The sequence below is a fragment of the Perca flavescens genome, chromosome 12 (genome assembly GCF_004354835.1).
Source record: "Perca flavescens isolate YP-PL-M2 chromosome 12, PFLA_1.0, whole genome shotgun sequence".
Classification (NCBI taxonomy): domain Eukaryota; kingdom Metazoa; phylum Chordata; class Actinopteri; order Perciformes; family Percidae; genus Perca; species Perca flavescens.
Genome location: NC_041342.1, coordinates 22,697,791 through 22,720,336, shown reverse-complemented (window position 1 = coordinate 22,720,336; position 22,546 = coordinate 22,697,791). Strand labels below are relative to the sequence as shown.

General features: G+C 42.2%; 1 protein-coding gene and 1 long non-coding RNA gene across 3 annotated transcripts; one reads left to right on the top strand and one right to left on the bottom strand.

Annotated features, from left to right (window-relative positions):
- Window positions 1-1,134: 1,134 nt before the first annotated feature.
- Window positions 1,135-20,713, bottom strand: LOC114565665 (BMP/retinoic acid-inducible neural-specific protein 3). 2 transcript variants are annotated; one of them, XM_028593853.1, is made up of 8 exons: window positions 20,625-20,713; window positions 19,469-19,757; window positions 14,895-15,097; window positions 10,921-11,126; window positions 7,247-7,352; window positions 5,809-6,045; window positions 3,650-3,872; window positions 1,135-2,419 (listed from the first exon to the last, which is right to left on the bottom strand). In XM_028593853.1, exons 2-8 carry the CDS (start codon window positions 19,723-19,725, stop codon window positions 1,285-1,287), a joined length of 2,367 nt encoding a protein of 788 aa, XP_028449654.1. In that variant the 5' UTR covers window positions 19,726-19,757; window positions 20,625-20,713; the 3' UTR covers window positions 1,135-1,284. The 2 variants fall into 2 exon arrangements, with proteins under 2 accessions (XP_028449654.1, XP_028449653.1); XM_028593852.1 differs by lacking the exon at window positions 20,625-20,713 and adding an exon at window positions 19,963-20,418.
- Window positions 16,786-17,201, top strand: LOC114565666 (uncharacterized). The gene is made up of 2 exons (XR_003693958.1): window positions 16,786-16,877; window positions 16,977-17,201. It is a non-coding gene; the product is annotated as an uncharacterized LOC114565666 (long non-coding RNA).
- Window positions 20,714-22,546: the final 1,833 nt, after the last annotated feature.

Here is a 22,546-nt window from a genome sequence, read left to right as displayed (position 1 = left end):
ACTCTTTGCCACATAAACTGATTAAACTGTAACACTGCAGCATGATGCATCATATAGTAATCTAAATGGCAGTAGGGGTGGTTGTGGTAGTAGTATGCTTAGCACCTCATTTCACAATCAAAACTGCATCAACAACCTCTTCACATTCGGAATGGTAGCATCAGAGCAAATTGCGTCTGGCTTTAATCTCAGGAGAAACATGTCCGGTGAATTCTGATGAAGGTACGTCTTTGCTACAAGTTCTTTAGATGCTCGTCTAATAAAAGCCGCACCATGCTGCTAGCCTACGGCTCCGCTGTCGACAGCTTGGGGGATTCAAACTGATTTCCCTTTTGGTCAGAGTCACTCTTTTGAGGGTCCAACTCGCTCCGGCGCCGGGCATGAGCACTATCCTTGTCACTGATACCTAGCTTACTATTGTTTGATGCTGGGCATGTCTCTGCGGCACCCCAGCTCATCTATCACAGTAACTGTGAATGGCGGATGGGAGCAGCGGAGGAACAGAGGCAGGCCGCTCCGACCCTCCCTTCTCTCACTATATACTTAGCAATCTGTGCTGAGGCTATTCCCCCAATGGAGAATGGAGACCTTGTGTTCTGAGGCTCCAGATGGGCAAAAACAACACAGCACACAACACTACAACTCTCCAGAGAGATAAGGCGATGTGAGGATATTGTGATGCGTGCTAGCTTTTTGTGTAAAAGTGATTAAAATGTAACGTGATAACAATAAGTTATCTTCTCATTCAGCTTCTTACTATGAGCAATGGGCTCGTGCATGAACACAATATTTTATGCAACAGTTCACGTGAGAGATTTATGGATAGTTTGTTTTTCTCACTACTTTGAAGTTGCCGAGTTTGGAAAAGGCGATGTCACGCATTTTAATGCACCAATCAGAATCAAAAATGTTGTCAGGCCACTGTCAATCAAATCTGATCAAACCACATCCACACTGTCCTGAAGAAGCAGATTATTAAATGTTGAACTATTAATAAATTATATTGTTGTTTTGTTTGCCAAACTTTAACTTTGATTCTTTGATTAATGCTTATTTAGTCACATGTTTCATATTATAGTGAAATACTTAAAAAACAAGTTTTCAGGGGCTTTAATCCATAAAACTACACTAAAATTATGAAAACATCAAATTTAATTGCACATAGTGTATGTACAACAAAGCCTTGAACAACATGTCAAACACTTGACACAAATGGATCCAGTTGACAAAGGATACGGGCCTGTCTGTGACGAGGAAATAGTACAAAACATCAAATAGTGGCCATTAACTACACAGTTTATTTGCCTCGTACTCTGCGTAGTTTGGTTGTCTGGCACTGAAAGCTTGCAGGGCAGTGAGTATTCTGGTCACGTCTGCAGTGGGCAGTTTGAGTCTGTGGCGGAGCAGACAGGCGAACAGATCCACGTGCGGGGCCCCTGGAGGTGAGAGGCGGTTAACCCTGTAGCGCAGCTCCACCAGCTGCAGCAGAGCCGAGTCCTGTGATCCCTGAGTGTACGGGTAGTCTATCTGGAGAATCAGGTCCTGGATCGCCTCGGGGTCAAAGTGCACGCTGTATCCAAAAAGCTGCATGCTGTTCACTTTCATGTAGCCGATGTTGTTAGACGGCTCTGTTGCCTCCAGAGGCTCATAGTACACCGTCATGTTTTTGTTTCCTCCTGTCACTCCCACAGGGTCCCTGATTCGACTCCTCAGGTAGAAATGAACTGTCTCAAAAAAGCTCTTCCATCTGTTTCCTACAGTTAAAGTCCAATTATAGCAGTCCAACGGGATATCCAGCTTGGTTCGCTCCCAGTCAGGGTATCCATGCTGACCTATAGGCATGGTCCAGCTCTCTGAATGGCTGCCCCCAAAGGGATTCACAAACAGAGACAACGCCGGCTCCAGAGTGCTGTTTCTGGTGAGGCAAAACTGGAGGGCGAGTCCGAGGAGCATATGAACGCGGTTGGACTTCACCCGGTTGCTCTTGAGGGTGAGCAGCATTCTTTTCCTCCAGGATGGGTCAAACCAGGTGTTAACACGCACATCATTGCTCACAAACACAGCATTCAGAGCGATGCGCGGGTCGCGCCGCTGGAGCAGGTAGCGCAGCTCCAGATCCTGCAGGTCTCGGTCACTCTCCAAGCCAAGGTAGGGGTCCGTAGGGTCAGGCACGGCGGGCCGGCAGGCTCCCTGGATCAAGGTGAAGCCGAGGTTGCAGCTGGAGCATCGTGTCCTGTTCTCTGAGGAACAGGAGGCACAGCGGGCACCGTCGCCCACAGAGCAGGGAATGAGGCCCTGGCAAGGCGGATGGTTGTAGGGGCAGGAGCAGCTGCGGCTCTCGTCACTGTAAACACCAACCTGGTTGTTCTCACTGCAGTATAAAACGGAGAGGGCGTAGCTCAACCAGAAGTGCAGAGGCCTGAGAATGAAATGACAGTTGTGTTAAACACTTCAAGCTTAGAGATACAACACTTCTGTATTGGCTATTAAAGAATATCTAATGCATATTTGTTACTTTGAGTCTCATGTTTGTTTGTTTTTTGCTTATGCATGCAATGAAGGAAATGTTTTGCCCAAGAAGATTAATCCTGCCTTTAAAAATATGTGTTGTTTTGATGTGCAGCATAAAACAATTTTAGCCAAACTCCGACTCGGCTGGAGTTCCAGAAAGCAAAATCAGATCAAACTGAATATTTGAATCTATTGAATTCCCCTTCTGTGGTGCTGATGGGTGGTGATGACACCCACATAACAGATGCACATACCCATACATACTCTTATTGTCTCGTAACTGTCTTCTTTTCTTTAAAGTTAATACTGTTTATTTTATAGCAGATACAGCACATAACAATGTTATTTAAATACAAGTACAATAAATAAAACCCACAATATTCCGTTCCAAAAGGGACACAAAGAAATAGACTTACCCAGTGACCCTAAACTACTATTGAATCCTTTTTTTACTAGCAGAAGGGGTGTGATAAAGATGTGTAATTGGATTGTGAACTAAGAGAGGCTGTGTCGGAATTTGACTAGAGAGCTGATGTATTGTGTCATTTAGTTAATTTCCCTGCCAGAAATAGCTATCAATATAGAGTGTTCATGAGAGTGGCATAAATCTGAGAGAAGTTATAACCACAGTGGTCTCTGGTAGGCTGCTGAAATAGAGTATCCAGGTGGGAGTGCTGCTGAAACAGCAGCTGTAACAGTAAAGAAAATACAGTAATAAATATAAACAAAGTCATCATGTATTGCTGGCCACAGCAGCTTAAATTCCTGGATGTGATTCCGTTCAAACAAATGGATTATTATATGAGGAATTTTAGGATGCTGGATTGATGTAATGCAGTATAAACCTGCAGGCAGTTAAATGTGTCTGTTTGGCCAAACATGATCCCGTTTGTCTTCCACCCCCCCTCCGCCCCCCACGGTGGAACAGAGGAGCAGCTTTGCTCCTGTCAGCACATTTCGCCTCACTCCACAACTACTTTTCCTCAAGTGCCTTCTAATAAGTACCGTCCCGCTCTGCTGCTTTCTCCCAGCACCTGGTGCATAAATCATTTTCATAATTATAAGTTTTGGGGAGCACCTTGGGTTAACAGGCTGCGGTATAAATATTCCCCTCTCTTGTACTTGTCTTGCCTCTTACCTTGTCCTCTGCAGGACTACTTTGGGCTTTTTTCGGCATCTCTTGCTGAGGCTGAAGAGCTTGTTAGCGGCGCGGCGAGCTTTGGCGAAAAGTTGGTTGCTACTGGTCTCCAGCTGCCTGTAGCGCTGGAGCATGCTGGCATCTGTCCTCCACATGTGTTCCACAACAGATGTGTTTACAGCGTAATGGGTTGGCAGTTTCCCAACAAAGCTTTGGAACTCCTCTGGTAGGAGAAAAAGCACATGAATGAGTAAACTCTGCCTGTGGCTGTGTGCCGCAGGGTAACATTATTCCCAGAAAAGAAAAAACTGTCTACTCCTCATTGTTTATCCCAGAAAAGCAAACAGCTCAAGAAGAGAAATAACAGCTGCAACATGCCATGAAAGCATGTTTTGTTATTTTGAATTTCTTTGGAGGGAATGCTGATCTCATGAGCATGTCAGAGGACAGCGTCCTTTTCATATCTTGTTTCTGTGAGAGGATACATGTTAATCACCACCTGTTGCCAGCGTACAGTACTGTACACCTTCAAAGCAACTAGTCTCTAATTAGACATGAGTGAAACTGAAAGCAAATTGCTGTTCCTGCCTTCAACAATGTGAAAGTAAGGCTTGGATCGCTAAGGTGACTTAAATCACGTTTCAAAGAAAAAAAAAGTTAATTAGGATTTATTTTTGACGCATGAGGAAACTTTTTCAGCTGTGACACATCTGCGTTTCACCTGGTACAAATTATTTGCACATAGGCGCACACATGAAAGCATTGCACTCTCTGCCACTCTCTTTCTGTACTATAATAGCATAGTACAGCAGGTTCTTCCTTTCTGATTTATGCCACAAAACAATCAATCAGAGTTGCTGCAAATGTCGTAAATGTCTGTGTAAATGACAGGCGAGGCTACTGATCTTCCTGTACGGTGTGTTGAAATGGTAATTATAGCACTGTCTCAAAATGAATGCAATAATACATAATTAGGTGCTTGGATGCAGGCCAGGCTTTGTGTAATTGTTGGTTCATTTATGTGTAAAGACGCCCTTTTCAAGTACAGTGAGCTGAGGGAATTTACTGTAGGAGAAATGAATGAGGAAAACACAGTATGCTCTTATACACCAGGCCTTTCATTCACTGTCACACGATCAATGAAAGAGCGCCGCGTTACATTCACCAACCGTGATGATAAGCTCACTGGTGCTCTAATTGTGTTGGTTAGCTCAACACATTAGAGGAATAGAACAACATTTTTGCATTGTGATTTCATATCCTTATTTGATTTGAGTTGGTTTACCTTTCTAAATAGATAGAATTTATGCAGAGGTAGCCTTTTCCATTATGAGAGTTTACTGACATGATTTTAAAACAATAGTTCGACATTTTGATTCCCTTTCTTGCCAAGTGTTAGATGAGAAGATTGATACCACTCTTATGTCTGTCTGCACAGTAAATATGAAGCTACAGCCAGCAGCTAGTTGGCTTAGCATAAAGACCGGTGGGGTGGGGGGGTGACAGCTAGCCTGGCTCTGTCCAAAGGTAACAATTTCCACCTACCAGCACCTCGAAAGCTCACTAATTAACATGTCATATCTCGTTGTATTAGACAACACGTTGTGAGTTATATGCTGGACTATTTTTACATTTTGGTTTTTGTAAGAATTAAACAAACAAGATGTCATGTGTTTGATATTTACAGTACACACAAGTGAGTGGTATTCTTCTCATATAACTCTTAGCAAGAAAGCAAAGAAGCGTAGGCTAATCCTTAAATATTGAACTATGCCTTTAATTACACTTTTTTGTGATTCTTTACAGCACTTTGGTGAGAACAGATGGACTTTTTAAAATATCTGTGTATTTTCAGACACTGCAGCCCTGAGCACCTAAAGAGCACCAGAAGCATCATTTGATCTGATACAATGACTGACAGGTCTCTTGATTCAGCGTCTGGCAGCTGCCAATGTTTGACAGCCAAAAATACATTTAGAACAAAAACAAGACAAGATTAAATTTCTTTTCTTTGTGAAAAATAACCTGTCCTGAAGTCCAGCATTTTGAGAGTTTTAAAAGCCAATGTTCCACCCCGTGAGTTTTTGACAGTACCATTCAAGCTGACATTTCGAGGTGTCATTTTGGTGTGTCATAATGAATTAAAATCCCTGACTCACCGGATTCCTCAAACTTCTGGTAGGTCAGCTTCAAGGTGTCTCCGATGCGCAGCAGGTTGCTTTCCAGAGTGTCCAGGTCAGAGAGAGGACAGTTACACTGAGGGAAGTCCACGCTGCACTTGCACCAGCAGTCGCTGCTCTGGCAAACAAACTGTCCCTCAGATTTACAGCCGATGTAGTTGAGAGCCGCCTGAATAAAGCGGCTCTGCAAGTAGCCTGGTAGGATGACCTGCAGCCCTGTGGAAGGTATAAGACTGGATGAAGATGGGCTGCGGTCTTTATTTTGGGCGTCCTTGGGCAAAAAATCCATAATAATCTTTTAGCATATTGTTGCATAGTGGTCTGAGAGAAAACTAGACTCCTGCGCCTCCTCTTGGCTCTGTATTCAGGCTTCAGATAAGCTAGGTGTCACGGGAGACTTTGGTCAATCACAGGTCATTTCAGATAGAGAGAGCGTTGCTATTAGCTGTTCTGCACAAAGAGGACAGAGGGAGAGCGGCAGGAAGAGCACTCTACTTCAAATTCTGCTGGTTTTATTGCATTCTACCCACTGCAGCTTTAAGCTATTTGAAACACAAAAAAATAGCCACATTGTTGCGCTGTCTCCGTGACATCACCTATAGGTTTCTGAAGAGCCCTTGTAAAGCTCAGTGTGAGCCGCTCCGGCCTTCGTGGCTTGGGTTAAAACAAACCTTTTCTGGCAGAAAGCTCTGAAGGCTGACTTCTTCTGTGTGCACCAAACTCACAAAATGGGCACAAAAGGTGAGGCGTAAGTGGAGCTAAGGTGGGCCAAATGAAGCCTACAGTCTATACTCTTCTCATGTGGCCATTCAATAAACTGCATTTCTCACATTTTCACATTGGCTTTATTGTTCAGCACCGGAGGTTGCCACTGGGGTAAACATGAGGCTACTGATGATGTCACCATTATGAAGCTCAGCGCAAATTCCTTCAGGAAGACTTCTATGACTGCAATCACCACTATTTCTCCCTAATTCTATTCAGCTGTTAAGAGGCGTGCACTCTTCAGTAAACCAATCAGAATTGGCCACGAAATCATGATCCAATCACAGAACGACATGTTGCTTTAAATGTCCCTCTCTTGCTATCAGCTGTCTTCTCAGGCAAAAGTGCAACCCTCCTCCTCCCCTTGCACCTCCGGGCTTCGTCAACCTTTGCAACTGGAGTCCCTTCTGGCGGACGGGTCCTCCGTTCGACCTCCTGGTTCCCTCTCCGCCATCACCAGTGTCTAGGCTCCATTGGGGGGGGATATGCCTGTTTCTCTGCCCCTTTAAATATTTACTATGATGGAGTTTAATCCCCAAAGACTAGGCATATTTCATGTATCCATGTTCATATCATGCTCATCTATAATAAATATTTGCATATCTGCAACGAAGTCTCTCCTGATTGAAATGATCTAAGGAGCAGATTTTACCTTGTAGTTGAACCTTGTTTTCTGGACTGTGAACCAGTACAGAGCTGACTGTGTCCAGATTGTCATAGTTGCTGCATCCGAGCGGGCCAGTTCTAGTTTCCGTCACCTGCAAAGAAATCAAGAGAATGTGAATCTTTTGTGTTGTGATTTTTGTTGTTGTCATTTCATCTCTTGAGTTTGCCAATACTGAGAACAAGACAGCGGATAAACTTCAGTCAGTGGGGAAACTCATCTATCACGTAACTTTTACATGATCTTTTCGTATTCATTTGATTCGTGACTCATTTTTTACTTCACGTGTATTTTGAAATCCCAAAAGAACATTGAAAAGCCTCATCAAAAGGCTTTTTATGCCTCAAATGAATTTTAAATGCAATGAGTCACAGAAGTAATATTTAAAAGGTCTTCGTTTAAAAAGCTTTCTTAGAGAGAGTAATTGGTTCTGATCTAAGAGAAGAAATCTACTTCCCTTCGACTTAAAAACTAGGAAGCATAGGATAAGTGGGTGGGACAATCTAATGGGGGTCTGGGGGTCCTCTGGGTGAGGGGGAGGGGAGGGGAGGGTCTTTCCTTGCCTGACGTCGTCATACTCAGATTCTAGTCAGAATATGAGTCTGATACTGTGATTATGGGGCGTGTTTCAACCTATATGTCAATGGTTTCAATCGAACCAGAAAAGAAAATGCCTGCACTCAATTGGACAGACCTACAACCAATCAGAGCAACAGAGACAGACGTCACAGAAGCTGCATGTCAAAGGCAGGCTTCGACAGAGCAAAGGCAGAGACGGCAGTTTCTGTGTCGTGCGGATGGGTGTGGCAATGTGTATACATATGTGATCGCGGTTCTGTGTTCCTCTTTTAAAATGAATGCACTGCCGATATCTTCTTATGGATATCTTATGGCAGCCGTCTTTGTTGTAAACAAATTCAACCCAAGCACTCTTTGGTGACGTGGTTAATTAAGTTACTGTTGATCATCTGTCCATCATCGTATAAAGCCCACCCTGACAATTTGATTGGTCCGAACAGCTCTGGCTCGAGCATAGTTGCTCCACAACGGATCAAGTCCAGACCAAACTTCCCAACCTCAAATGTTGTGGGCGGGGCTAAATTCGGCTGGCATCCAGGCTAGTCATTTCCTGTATTCTAGTGCCTTTTAACAGGTTTGTGGCTTGAGGATCTCTTAATACTTCTATGCAATTTCTGTTAATGCTGTCAAAACAATGAGTGAAGTGGAAAGGAAATCTGTTGTCAAAGTGCCCCACTGCATTCTCCAATAAACTACATTCATCATCCAATCATTTCTACTACTACTAAGATTCACCAGGACCTGAGGTCTATGTCTCAAAGCTAAATTATGTTATCTTGGTGGCTTTGTTCACACACACGTTTTACACACACATACAGTAACACTGCTAGAGAGGCACTCTGGACAGGTGGGTCAAAGCAGGGTTTCAAGTAAGTTATTTATAACATAGAAATAATAGGCCATTTTTTACCATCTCTTCCCCTTTCTCTGTTTCTTCCTGTCTCTCAATTGAAATTCTATTCAATATGCTTTATTGGCATGATTGTAACAAAGACAATATTGCCAAAGCATCAAGAAGGCTCATAATGACATTTAAAAGAAAAAGGTACAAATCAAAAAATCAAGAAAATAGAAAGCAATCTATTAACACTTGCTCTGTGTGTGTATTGAAGTTGGTGTGTGTGTGTGTTTGTGGTGATATGTATGTTAATGTTAAACCACACACACCGCTGCAGCGCTCTGTTGTCTCTCTCCTCAGTCCTGACAATAAATGCTTCTTGTGTTTTTATGTGGTTTTCGACATGGTAAAAGTGTGGGTGGGACTTCATATAATAGCTTCGGTGCCCCTGACTGATTTACATCTCTGCTTAATTTAAACAATAATTCATCTTGATGTTAAACTTACAATTTATGACACGCTGGAACACAAAAACACATAACTTGTGCAGATTAACTCGTGCATATTAGCATACATTTATGCTAAGGATCCATCCTATTTCCTCACCCTCAATACCGTGTGTGATTTTAATGAATGGCCATGTACCGCAGGTACTGCTTTACATCCCTCAATAAAAGGAGTATTCATCTCGCTCTCTTGCTCTTTTTCTCTCGCTCTGATCTTCAATCTGCCTGAACTCCACACACACTGCAAAGTGGCAAATAAATGGAAGACAGCCTGGCTGGAAATTAATGGAATGATATTTCTAATCCATCAAGCTGATGCACAACCATAGGAACACGTTCTCAGTTTAGGAGGGGAAAGGGGGGAGGGGTGGGGGAGGGTCACTTGTCTTCATCAGTGGCTACTCACTTTAGCATCTATGTTTGCCCCTCAGGCTGATTAATGTGTACACTCTAATGGCCATTTCAGATGATAAAATGGATGATTGGTGTTTCATAGTACAGGCACTGCCACTGCTGCTCGCCTCGTTCTGCTTCTTCACTTTCCTCTTTAAAGCTTGATAGCGGGGAGGCGATGGCTTTGAGACATTTTTTCCACTGCTTTAAAATAGTCAGTCACTTAGTCTGTAATAGGTGATTAACAAAGACACGTTTGACCATCTTACGATAAAAGTTCAACAAATTAATTTATCAGTCTGATGCAAATCAAATCATCCCAGTGCCTGCTTTTTTTATGTGACAATAAACTGCACGCATAAGAGAGAAAAACAGGAGAGATAGATTTTGCTGAACCCCTGCAGCTACAACAGGTGAAGTTCCTGGTGTCAAGCCAATTCTGTAAATAAGCATTTGTTCTTAATCCTACCTGATTAAAAAAGTTATGGAAGTAAATTCCCTGAGCTGGAATTAAAGGATTTGTTAGTGCATGTTAGCGCTTAAAGTTGAGTTATCAAAGGGTCATGAATTTAAACGTTGCTCTACACACATTGTGTGGTGGAAAGATGTAGAAGTACTGAACTTTGAGGTACTTGTTGTATGCTACTTTATACTTCTTATCTTTTTCCCTCTTTCTGAGAGAAATATTGTATATTTGATCCACTACATTTATTTTAAAGCTATAGTTACTTGTTACTTTTCAGATTAACATGTTACACACAATCCACATGATCTGTTTGTAAAATGAGTCCTTGTTATAGATTAAACTACCAAGCAGTATAAAATGCTGTTTAAATTAGCTCCACCTCAACTGTTGAGTAAATGTCAGTGTATCAACAATATAGATCCAATAATATAATAAAAGACCATTGTCAGGAGTCAGTCTGCATAATAACTGTGTTTTACTGCTCTCTCTTTTTGAAATGTCAAGTCCGTTGTACCTGTAACCAGACCCAGCAGTGATGTTAAACTGTACTGACGCACCCTGGAGTACACTTCTACATCCTTGCAGAGGAGAAGTTAAACCACTGACTAACTTTGTGAAATGTGTGTATGCATTTATTTATTAATCAATGTTCCTCCCCTGATGACTGAATAAGTCATGCAAACATGTTCAGTAACTTCAGCAGAACCCAAAACCAGTCCACCTTGATGCTTTATATCTTGCTGTTCCCATATGAAATGCTGGAGGAGGCTAACAAACACCAAGCCAGTGAAACCACACAGCCTTTATACAGTGCCTGTTTGCCGTATCATCTAGCAACAGACTGCTGCTGTATTTACACTTCTATTTGACCTCCACATACCCGTATGGCGGTGGATGCAATCTGAAGGTGGTGTAGCCGGCGCAGGGTGCTCTCTCTGTCGGTGAAGTAGGAAGCAGCCAGCTGGTGGAGGGCCTCCAGGGTCACCGACCCTGTAGTGTTTGAGCTCCTGCTGCCATCGGCCCCTGTGGGTGAAGACTCCTGGCTGAGCTTCCTTTTGTCCACAAATATTGTCAAAGACTCCTCCCCTGTTGACAGTCAGGCAGAGGGAAAAGGAGAGTTTCATTAGGTCTGACAGAGCAGCACTAATCTTTCATCTTTCATTAGTATGTTTTCAGATTGGATAGAAAAGCGCAGTAGTGATTAAGGCCTAAGCCACACGTACACAGTTATTTAAAAAAAATCCCATCCCCATGAAAATGCAAAAACATAATTGAAGTGCTGTCAAGAGCATGCCAAGCCTACAGATGGCGATATAACTCTAGTAGCGCAAAGAAGAAGAAGAAGATGTTGGCAAATCAGAAGCCTAAAAAAAGCTGTTACCGAAAGACTACCCACCAACTTGAAGTCCAACGGCCTTGTCCAAGGCTGGCGACGTTGGCGTTGGGTCTGTGTCGTGGCAGTGTTGGATTATGCAGCAGTGACCTCTATTCCACAATACAATGGAAGTGTAACTGTACATGTATGTGTAAATATGTAAAAAAAGTCCTGCTAGCAAGGCTGTTACCAGTACTATTTTGGCCACATCTGCCATTGCAAGAAATGTCGCCTCATTTGTGAAGCCTCACAAAGGAGAGAATGGTGCAAACTCTGATGTTACAAGACAACAACTTTTCGCTGTCTATGCAACAACACAAAAACAGTGTTTCTAAAAAGTCTTCAAGCTGGCCAGAGTTTTCCAAAAAGCTCCATTTACAGCTTTAAAATGCCGTTTGTGGACGAAAGGCCAAATGCATAGAAAAAGGTTAGTTTTTAAAAATACCTGTGTACATGTGGACTAGGCCTAAGTGCAGGGGAATTGATGGTTTGGATGATTGGATTGGATTAGAGACCCTGTCTGTCTGGCACAGACAAGGTCTCTGCATCTATTAAACTAAAAGGAACAGAGAGCTTATCCAAGATCATTGATTAACTTATATTAACCAAAAATGACATTAACAACAAAACAGAAGGTCTCAGGTCTTCTCTGGGATACAAGCACATTCTACAATTGGAAACATCTTAATCACAAACAATTACAATTATTACATAATAAAAAGCAGCCAGGGAAACCAAACTACCACAACAGACTAATTAGGTCTTTTTACACTTTTAACGCACATTGTCTTTCACATTGTTGTTTCAATTGAATCATTGATCATCTTTCTGACATTTAATAATGATAATTGAGATGGTTTGCAGGCTCATGTGATGAATTAGTGGTATGGGCACTATAAATAGCTACAGCGGTGCACAATGACAGCTGTTCTGGTGCTGTTGGGAGAACTTTGCCGATGCGACACAATCGGTGAAGTTGCACTGCTTCTTTGCTGTTCTTCTCAATGACTGGTCCAATAAGCCAAGTATCCCAATGATTGAGATTTAAAGAAGAATCAGGTGTATGATTTACAAATCAGACCACATTGCTGCGTTTGTGAGTACTTTGAAGAATCTAAAATATAAGACATGTTTTCAGTTATTTCACACTTTTTTGTTAAGTACATAATTCCATGTGTTAATTGTTCATAGTTTTGATGCCTTCAGTGAGAATCTACAATGTAAATAGTCATGAAAATAAAGAAACACATTGAATGAGAAGGTGTGTCCAAACTATATATATATATATATATATATATATATATATATATATATATATATATATATATATATATATATATATATATATATATATATATATATGACGAAGTAGGTCATCAAATCAAATTGATGACCTACTTTGTCAGATCAAGCCTTTCATTCACCATGAAATAATTCATCCTAACCCAGTAAGTTTACAAGAGAGACTTGCAGTCACTCAGAGTCTTGGCATCCGGTTGTCCGCGAACTCGTCCATGCTTCCTGTTTCCGCTTTGTTGCGCGCTGCTGAAAAAAATAGAGTGGTGCGCGCCCTCTGCTCGCGCACTCAAAATCCTGGCGCGCCAGTGAGATCTACGTCATTTTGACGTCATTTTGACGTCACATTGGCGCGCGCTAGCTATAAAACAGCCCTTACAGAGTGTTACTCTGGTGACATTTGTACTTGCTCTGTAGTGCATTGAGGAGAAGGATATACAGTAAATACACGTGTAAATAGAATTGCCCACTTGAAAATATGTTCCAGTCAAATAATGACCAAAACACCTGACATCTTTTGTTGTAACAGTCAATAAGATTTCTGGTTTACCTTCAGATGTGATTTAGCTTAATCAGCAAAATTTCTGCCTGGGATTAACCTTGTTGATCTTACTCATCCAACACTTCCCAGTTTGACCACAGGAATAAATATATAAGCCATTGCCATTGGTGTGCCGAAATTAAAACATTAAATTGCCTCTGAAAGTGACACATGAGCGCTTTCTGATCTATGACATCGGTTGTCAGTGCCTTTAACATATGACTGATACAGAAATAATTCATACAACTGTTTTCTGATATGCCACTGCTATGGTTGATGTTTGTATAGCTTTAGTCATCAAAACTGTATGCAAGGAAAATCAAAGTCATGGTTAAAAGAAAACAATGTCTTTTTTGGCAAGAATGTGACTTGAACTCAGGATAGTGCTCTTTGTTTCCTGTTTATACCAACAATCAACATTTAACTAAATCTTTTCTTACCCTTCATCATGTAGTTTTGGAGTCCAAACCAAACCATCGTAATGTTGGCAGATCAGAAAATAGTCACATTAATAGTCATGATCTAATGCCCCTATCGGCAGGATTACATTGTTTGTCAGTGGAAACCAGAAACAAACAGCAGCTTTTTGTGTCCAAGTTCAGACTTTCCATCCACCTCGCCTTGCCCCTTACAATGTTTTATGGCTTTAGAACTAAATTATGCTACTTCTGCCTTTGTTTCTGACAGACACAAGCCATAATTGTCATTAGCTGCTAGAGGTCCTGGTTAGGTAAACTTAAACACAGGGCATGTTAAACATTTGGGCAAAAACAACATTCTCAAAAGGCAATTCCAAAGCCCCCAAAACATCTGAATTGACTGTTCAAAACTTTTGCTCGCAAAACTTCCAACTTCGTTTGGATCAAGTTTTACCACTTAAAACATCAGCTATGTCAGTCAAAGTCTGACCGTCTTATATCAAGAGTTGCTCCAAGTTAAACATTAAACAGTTCTGTGTTGCACTGCGGTCTGCTGAGTCCACTCTCAAAGGAGGTGATTGTTTCTTTGTCTGGTCTATGATGGATTTCTGCCTGAGAGATTTTTGAACACTGGTATGAAATGTTTAAACTATAAAGAATTGTTTTGTCTTTAGTTCTGAGATACTGACAGCCAACCCGTATGTTTACTGTAGATTTTTGGCTAGTTACTGTATTTGTGGGAATAACATAAAAGCGCACCGAACATCAAAATAATCCTGGATTTCAAGGTGACTTGCCAATAATTGTCCTCAACAAAATTTACCTTTGGATAGTTCCTTCAAAATCTGTGGTATTTTCTTACAGTAGACACTTTTTAAACCCACACTTATTTCTGATATTGAGTTATTAAATATAAGCCAATTGCATACAAATGATAGTGGTGTACAAAAGTGATGAAGCTTCATTTTGGGAAATGTGCTATTTTTGACAGCCAAACAAAAATATACAATCTGCCTTTCACTGCCTTCTCCAATTTATTTTTTGTACACTGTATCGGAGCGATTTGATGTTTTTCTGTGAGCCAAAAAACACTGATCCAGAAAAATTATTATATGCTTTGTTGTTCAGAAAGCAACAGACGGTAAAATCAGTGCTTAAAAAAGAATCACATTAGAAGCTGTGCAAACCAGGCATGCTTTAAAGCGCTGTGTACTCCACTGTACCTCCTAGAGTGGCAGAGAAGAGGACGTGGGTGCCATATTTCTTGATTAGACTCTCTGTAATCGTCTGGAGGGTTGGCCGCCTCCCCAGCTGACGGATGGTGTGCATGAAGTCGGGGTCGAGGGGCAGAGCCAGGCCACCGCTGCCACCAAAACCTTCCCGCTTCTCCACCGCCAGGCTGTTGACCTTCCATCGACCAAACTCCCTGAAGACAAAGCAACACACACACATGCACAGAGACATTGGCTCACTTGGCTTAGGCCTTTAGTGGTGTAAAAGGCCCCAGGCGGCTGTTTAACAAGCTGTGTAGAAAGAAAAGGCAGAGGTGAATGTGTGTCACATACAGTGAGCGACTGTATATAATAGTGTACAGGGTATTAACCACACAAATGCAAAAACATTATTAACACATGATGAAGCTGTTACGTATCCCCTGGGGTGATCTCTGATGTATAAGAAAACCACTTCTAACTACATGTTTTTGTTGTTTTTTTTACCAAAGGGAGTGCAAGATTACTGTGGGCTTTAAGTCAATCAGGTAGTGGTTAGTTATTTATCCCTTGTTAGATTTTGCCCAGGCTTTTCCTCTGGGAATCACATAAAGTTTATTAGGGCATTGATGTGTCAATTTGATTTGTGTTATTTAACACTATTAATGATGCAGTATGAGAGTGGATTGTTGATGTTTAGGCTTGATGTCTTTTTCTTCATCAGTGGGTTCAGTCAAGTTTGACTTTGTACTACTCCCACTTGGAGCAGAAGCTCGACATTTCCACCATTTATCCAGCACTTTTAACTTTCCATTTCAAATTGTCTGCTCACTTAACTAGTTTTGATGCACTCTTAATCGTAGCCAGGGCTGTAGCTACTATTGAGGAGATTGAGGTCATGTCCCTGTTATTTTGTCTGGAAATATGGGGGATTTCTTTAGGCTGATACCAGTAATTGTGGACCAGGATGCAGTATTCTACCAATTGTTTTTTTAGTAGAGAGGCTTTGAAACTGCATTAAGACCTTTATGTTCAGAAAGAAAACTGTAATTTCTTTATTACAGGTCCATAATATCCCAGGGGGTTTCCTGCAAAGACAATAGGGAAGATAGAAACAAAGGATAAGCATATCCGGGATAAGCAGTTGTTGATTTTCAGAGGAATTTCCTTAAAGGAATGGTTTGATGTTTTGGGAAATATGCTTGTTTGCTTTCTTGCAGAGAGTCGCATGAATAGTTTGATACACATTCATCTGAGAGAGGTATCAGTCTACTTATCTAACTCTCACCAAGACAAATGAGTGTATTTCTCAAAATGTCAAATGTCAATTTTTTTTAAAGAACTGCTACAGTCTAGTGGTTCAGGTGTTAAAACATACTCAGGTTGGTTGGAAACATATTCTATGCAGTAGAGCCCTGCATTTCGGCCCAAGCCTGATGGGGCCCGACTTATTTAAAGGGCTTTGGGCCGGGCTTTGGGCCGGGCTTTGGGCCAATTTTCACATCATACCTCCCTCTATGGTGAAATCACAAATCACAGCTAAATGCGTGCATTTCTGTTGTATAGGGCATTTGAAACAATAGCAGTGAATGGTTTCATACTGTTAACATATGTATAACATAATAATATGTCACTATATGTGCAGTCTGCCTGTCATAGCTAGTTGATTGTTGGTAAATGGGACAGACAGCAAATATACTACTACTAATAATATATATAAATCATAATTTCTACGTTTTCAAAATAGCTGAGCTACTTCTGTTGGGGATCAGTGTCTGTCTCCCTGTCCCTGCCTGTTTTCCTGTTCCCCTTTCCCTTGTGTGTGTTGTCTGTGTCTGTCTCCACCAGCTTCCATGTCACTCAAGAGGATCTAGGTCAAGGGGCGTGGCCACTCACCTGCTCCAGCCAGCTGCAGCTCATTCCAGTACTCAACCAACAGTTATCAACCCGGGCTGTTCACCTCTTCAGCGCCAGTTCGTTGCAACCATTCTCGTGGTAACGTAGCTCTACTCTGTGCTTGAGAGACTTATCCCTGTTTTCAGTTTGGTTGTTGCCTCATTTATGCTCTGGCTCACGCATTCCTTCTCTGCTCAGATTCTGCCTCTGGACCCGCTGCTCATCAGCGTTCATCTGCCTCCTCGCTGCCTACTCACCTCGCCACTCCGCTCTCAACCAGCCATTCCACCCAGCCGTCATCTTCGCTGCCTGGCCACACACCCGCCTTCTGATCTCCGGCTTCGACCCTACCTGGAGCAGCTATCCTGGCCATCTCCCTCCTCCACTATCAAACATCGTTTCTAATAAACACTGTAAACTGCTCATCTGTGTTCGTGTGCCTGTTTCTCAGTTCCGGGTCTGACTGGAGCCTAACAACTTCTAAATATTTCCACATACCCCCTGGTTGTGAATCTCTGATATCTGTCACTGTTGTCTGAACAAGCTTGCCACAGCTTTAAATAACTCCTGCATGGATAAAAAAGATCTTATTGGCATGCAGCACTGCAACTCCCACAGCAACAGAAAGACATAAAACCAAAATAAAGTCCCGCATCGTCAGCTGCCATCACTTGTTATCTTGTGCCCTTTGGACACAAGTCTCGCTGAACTCCAGCTATTCACAAACCGTCTGGGAGACATATATATATATATATATATATATATATATATATATATATATATATATATATATATATATATATATATATATATATCTTTCTCTCTCTCTCATCAGTTAATGTCTACCTCTCCCACCGTGCTGCCCGCTGCTCTGTGTACCTCTCTCCTTCTGGGAAGCAATCAAATCACTGCCATGAGAAAAGTGATCGGCAACGAAATAATTGGGGAACCAGGACAGTGTGGAGTGTGTCATTACAGCCAATCATCATAATGAGGGGACAGGCTGAGTGCCCGTCCCTGTGTGGACAGATAGGCATTGTGGTTCCAGCCCAGGGTTTAGCCTACAGCTATTCCATCAGCATGCACATATGGCAAAATAGCGGTGTCTTCTGTAGGAATGTATTCAGCTATCTAAAGATAAAGGTTTACTGTATGTACTGTAAGCAATCAATAGCGATGAAAACAAGTCAAAGGAGAGAAAACACTGCAAAAGGAGCAGTGAGGAGCAAATCGACAGCTTAATTACATACTGCTGCATGACTGAGAGCCACGTGATGCTCATGGTGGTGTTTCAGTTATTACGGAGGTCACAGGGGCAGAATAAGCAGTTCAGCCTCCAGTCTATTTAAGAGCACAAAGAAAAATACTAAGAGTCTGCAACTCTGTGGGGACTGTAAAATATATAGCTATGTGTATAGTTATGACATATTTCTAAGAATAAATCCTTCTGTGTTTCCACAATTGATTTTTTTCCTGATATCTAAAAGACAGTATTTGGCCAAAACAGGCAAATGACCAAAGTTGGGTCTCATTTTGGAGTCTTCCCTAAAATCCTTAATCCCTAATCCTTATAGCAGCCTTTGGGTTAGACATGCGAGCAGGCTTCTGACAGGTTACAGGATTGACTGCTTCAGGGTAAAAGACCCTCGAGCGGTGAGATGTCTGCCAGCCGATACAAATAGTGGCCTGCCTTCAACAGTCCAAGCCTATTTCACTAAATATGTGACTGGTTTGGAAAAGAAGAAGCCTCAAGTCAGGGGGCTATTGGGACATTTGGGCAGCAGGTCTATTGAAAAAAAAATGCAGCTATCATTAAGAGATAAACACCACAGCTTAAATGATTCATGAGAGGAGATAATGGACCAGTTGATTCATGCACGTACAGATGCAGAGCATGAAGTAACTCTTAAATCATCTTAATGCTAGCTATATAAAAAATCTCTCAATATCTACACCCAAACAACTGTAGGTAAAGCAACAACATATCAACACACAGACCTTCAACAAAATAAACATTAACATATGCAATTACTAATATATCTAATTCAGACCCATCTTATTGCATGTGTGTTCCCTAAACACTGACTGGAATGCATCGATCAACTTAATGGAGACCTAACAGCTGTGACAAAGCAAAAATACAGTATACTGCATTTTAAGAATGCTTGTGAAGAATATTCCGACAAAGGCAGCAGTGCAGGAAGTCACTGAAAGAATGTACAGTAACTGTTCACACACTAGCAGGGGATTAACTCCTGCTGTATAATCGAATGTAAAAACACTGAAGCAAAAACCCAAGAAAGGAATAAATGAATGTTTGGTGCTACAGTATTCACATTACTGATAAGTTTTCACTCAGAATACTAAAGGTATTTGCAAACAGGGCATACTTTGCATTGCTACAGTACTTCTTCAGATTTGCTCATCAGCTTGCAACTAATTTGGTGCAGGTGTGATACCTGTGAGGGCTATCCTGAGAGTGTGCAGGTTTTCATTCCAATCACTAGAGCAGCTGCTTTCACTGATTGCTTCCATTTTGGCTCAAAGTGCTCATTAGTGAAATTATCCAGTGGCATGTTGGGTGAAAACCTGCGAACACTTTCACACAGCCCAAACCTGAAACTCCTGAAAGAAGCATGCAAATACATACACACACACACAATAAACACAAAGCTCTCCGTCTGTCTCACCTGTAGATCTTGTATCTTGTGCTGAAGCCTTGCTGGTACCTCTCCGCAGCTTCCGTGAACTCCAGGGACTGGTGGAAGGGCCCTTTATCCGACAGCAGCCAGCTCAGGGAGGCCGGGGCGTCGTCGCCTTGTCCGGCCGCGGCTGCGGCTCCACCGACCCCGGAGGTCCAGCAGCAGCAGCAGCAGAGCCAGAGGCTGAGAGCCGCCCCCTCCCATAGCAGAGACAGCCGCTTATGACTGATTCTCTGACAGCTCATGCTTCACCCAGCGACACCTCATTCTCTCCGGACTAGGAAGAGTACAGACAAGAAAGACAGTATATAGTTTAACATACGAGATAATAAAAAAAAATTTAAAAAAAAGTAGTGCATGGCGCAGATTTGGACGGTAGGCTATAATGTGGACATTTCCTTTTTAAACCCAGCATCTGAGAGTTGAATAGACTTAGTGCACGATCAAATGTTTTATTAAAAAAAAAAGACACGTAGGCCTACCTGATTTTGCAATAGGGATTAAACGATGCGCTCTCAAGAATAAGTGAACTATATCTATCTTGCGAGAGCTGCGAATAAAACCTCTCCAGTTCATTGATCCGGCCAAATTCATTTATTCGTGATGAGTCCTTTCTTTCAAGCGCTACTCCAACTTGATCCCTGCTCTCACTCAACTTTATTTCGGGAGACGATCTTCCCGCATCCGTGCACCGAACCGCTCCTCTGTGAGAAGTTGCAGCAGCGGAGGCACGAACACAGAGGAGTTCATTCTGGAGATGTCCGTGCGGGCAGAGATATTTCCAGAGGTTGAACGCAAAAGGTAGATTTTTCCATCATTAGCGGAATCCCTTTAATGCACCGTATGATCCTTCAAGTCGCTGTTATTTTTCTACATTCTTGATAAATGTTGCGTGTGAGCTGTTATCCCCCCCCTCCGCAGAGCGAGCTGGTGGATGAATGAGCGCCTGCTTCAACACAGAGAGCTTTTTCTTCCCCAGTTTTTTTTTTTTTTTTTTTTTTTTTTTTTTTGTGAGATAGCAAGAATCTGAGCAAGTAAATCATGATCAGGGTGAAATATACAGTTTCTATCAGTGGATTCAAGTTTTCAGGAGTACAGGGCGATGATGATGATGATCAGGGCTGCTTCCATCATTCACTCTTACCTTCACATAATTAATCCTCATTATATGGCATCACAGCGTGTTCCTCTCTGTGTGAACGTGGCACCAAAGCGCTAAAAAGGAGCTTTGGCGAACGGCAAATTATCTGCCAGTGTTGTTCCCCCCCTTTATTGTCCTGTGCCACAGTTCAGATCCTGTACCTTGCATGACTAACTGGTCCACCTCTCTTAGAGTGACATGCACATACCAGTGAGCATAATTACAGGCCATTATCAGGAAACAGGTTTCTTGGATAATGTAATTCAAATTCAGGAGTGCATATTCATTTTGCCACCTCTGAGCATCATAATTTGCATAAAAATCTTTCTCTGTTTAAAAGGATGCTTAATTTCACAATAAGGCCAAACTAAACGTTGACCTGTAACATGTAAATAATAAACTTTGAACCCTCTTAAACATGTTAGTGTGAATTCAAATGGTATGTCTCACACAGTTATGGGCGAGACAGGTGTAGGAACAGATGCTGATGTGGATTATTTTTTCACCACCTGCCTTCCTCGCAGCATTAACAAAACCACTTGACGTGCAGTTGACAAATCTTTCAGACATGTGAAAGCTGAACGACGTTAGAGGAAAGTTAGCTGCCAAGCCTTCAAATTATGGTGGAGGATGTAGCTCTGTGTGTGTGTGTGTGTGTGTGCGCGTGCATGCGTGCGTGTGTGTGTTTGGGGATGGGGGTCGACAGGTACAGCAGATGAATCTCTAATTAGACTCTTGTGTCTGCTCCTCGGGGACTACAACAATGAAAAAAAGCCAAATTCCAAAGCTAGAATTTGTTTGATGTTGGCAATTATGCTTTATGTTTGCTAGGAGAGTCCTTTGTCCTGCTTGCTCAAGTCATCTTGTCATTATGCTTGTCGTTCACACTAAAAAACGCATAGACAAAGGCCTCCCTGTGTTAAATGGGTTGCAAGGAGAGTGTCTGTTGATGTGGTTGAATCAATTGGCTGCTTCCATTGATTCCCTTTTTGCTTTAATGTTATTTGGCAAGTGCCCCTCAGGATGCCAGTGGACATCTTTTTTCTTCTTTTCCAAGCTCAAATTAGGACAGTCAGTTCAATAACTGGAGATCACATCTTTAAAGCCTAAATAGCTGTAGTAACTGTCGGTGCTGCTGACCGTCTCAATCAACTCAAACACAGCAGGGGGGATCTGCCTCCCCAGGTAGCTGATCTTGGCATTCAGGACATCTGTAATGATAGAGAAGCCTGCGTTTGCTTGTGCAACAAAAAGAACACATTCAATATTCCAACTTGTAATTTGTATGGAGAAAGGACAGAAGAAATGAAGGAGGCTAAATGAGCTTTTCCCTCCGGGCTGCAAACTGTTATAGTCTCTTGAAATCTGGGTCTTTGTTGTCTGTGTGTGCTGTAATTGAAAAGTTCCAGCCCCCCGTTTCTCTTTTCCTTCCTTTGCTTTCCTCTCGCTCTCTCTATCTTTCCCAGTCTGACATCGCTTACTTCCTTTCCACCACACAAACCAGCAGTCTCTCCTTTTCTTTCAGCGTCTCTGCTTCTTCTGTCTATTTGAATTCTCTGTCATCTCTCGTTTGACTCATTCCCTCCCCCTCCCCTCTTCCCTCCTCGGCCGCCTGCTGAGCTTTAGGACGAATGTAGCCGGTTTTGATCATTTGTGCCCCAACCATCCCGCTGAATCTACCTCTTCCAGCAGATGAGAATAAAGGGCAGAAAAACTCAGAATTGTCCAGAAAGATGATGTGAAATGGCTTGACGGGACGTGTGGTGTCAATATGCCTGAACACAAACGCCTCAAGCCCGGTTACATGCAATGTGCCAAAGTAATCACAAGTAAAAAATGACATTGTGATTTCCTCCCACACTAGGAAGTCAGGCAAAGACGTTCAACTGCACCCTATGACATGAAGGCTTTGGCATAAAACAGGA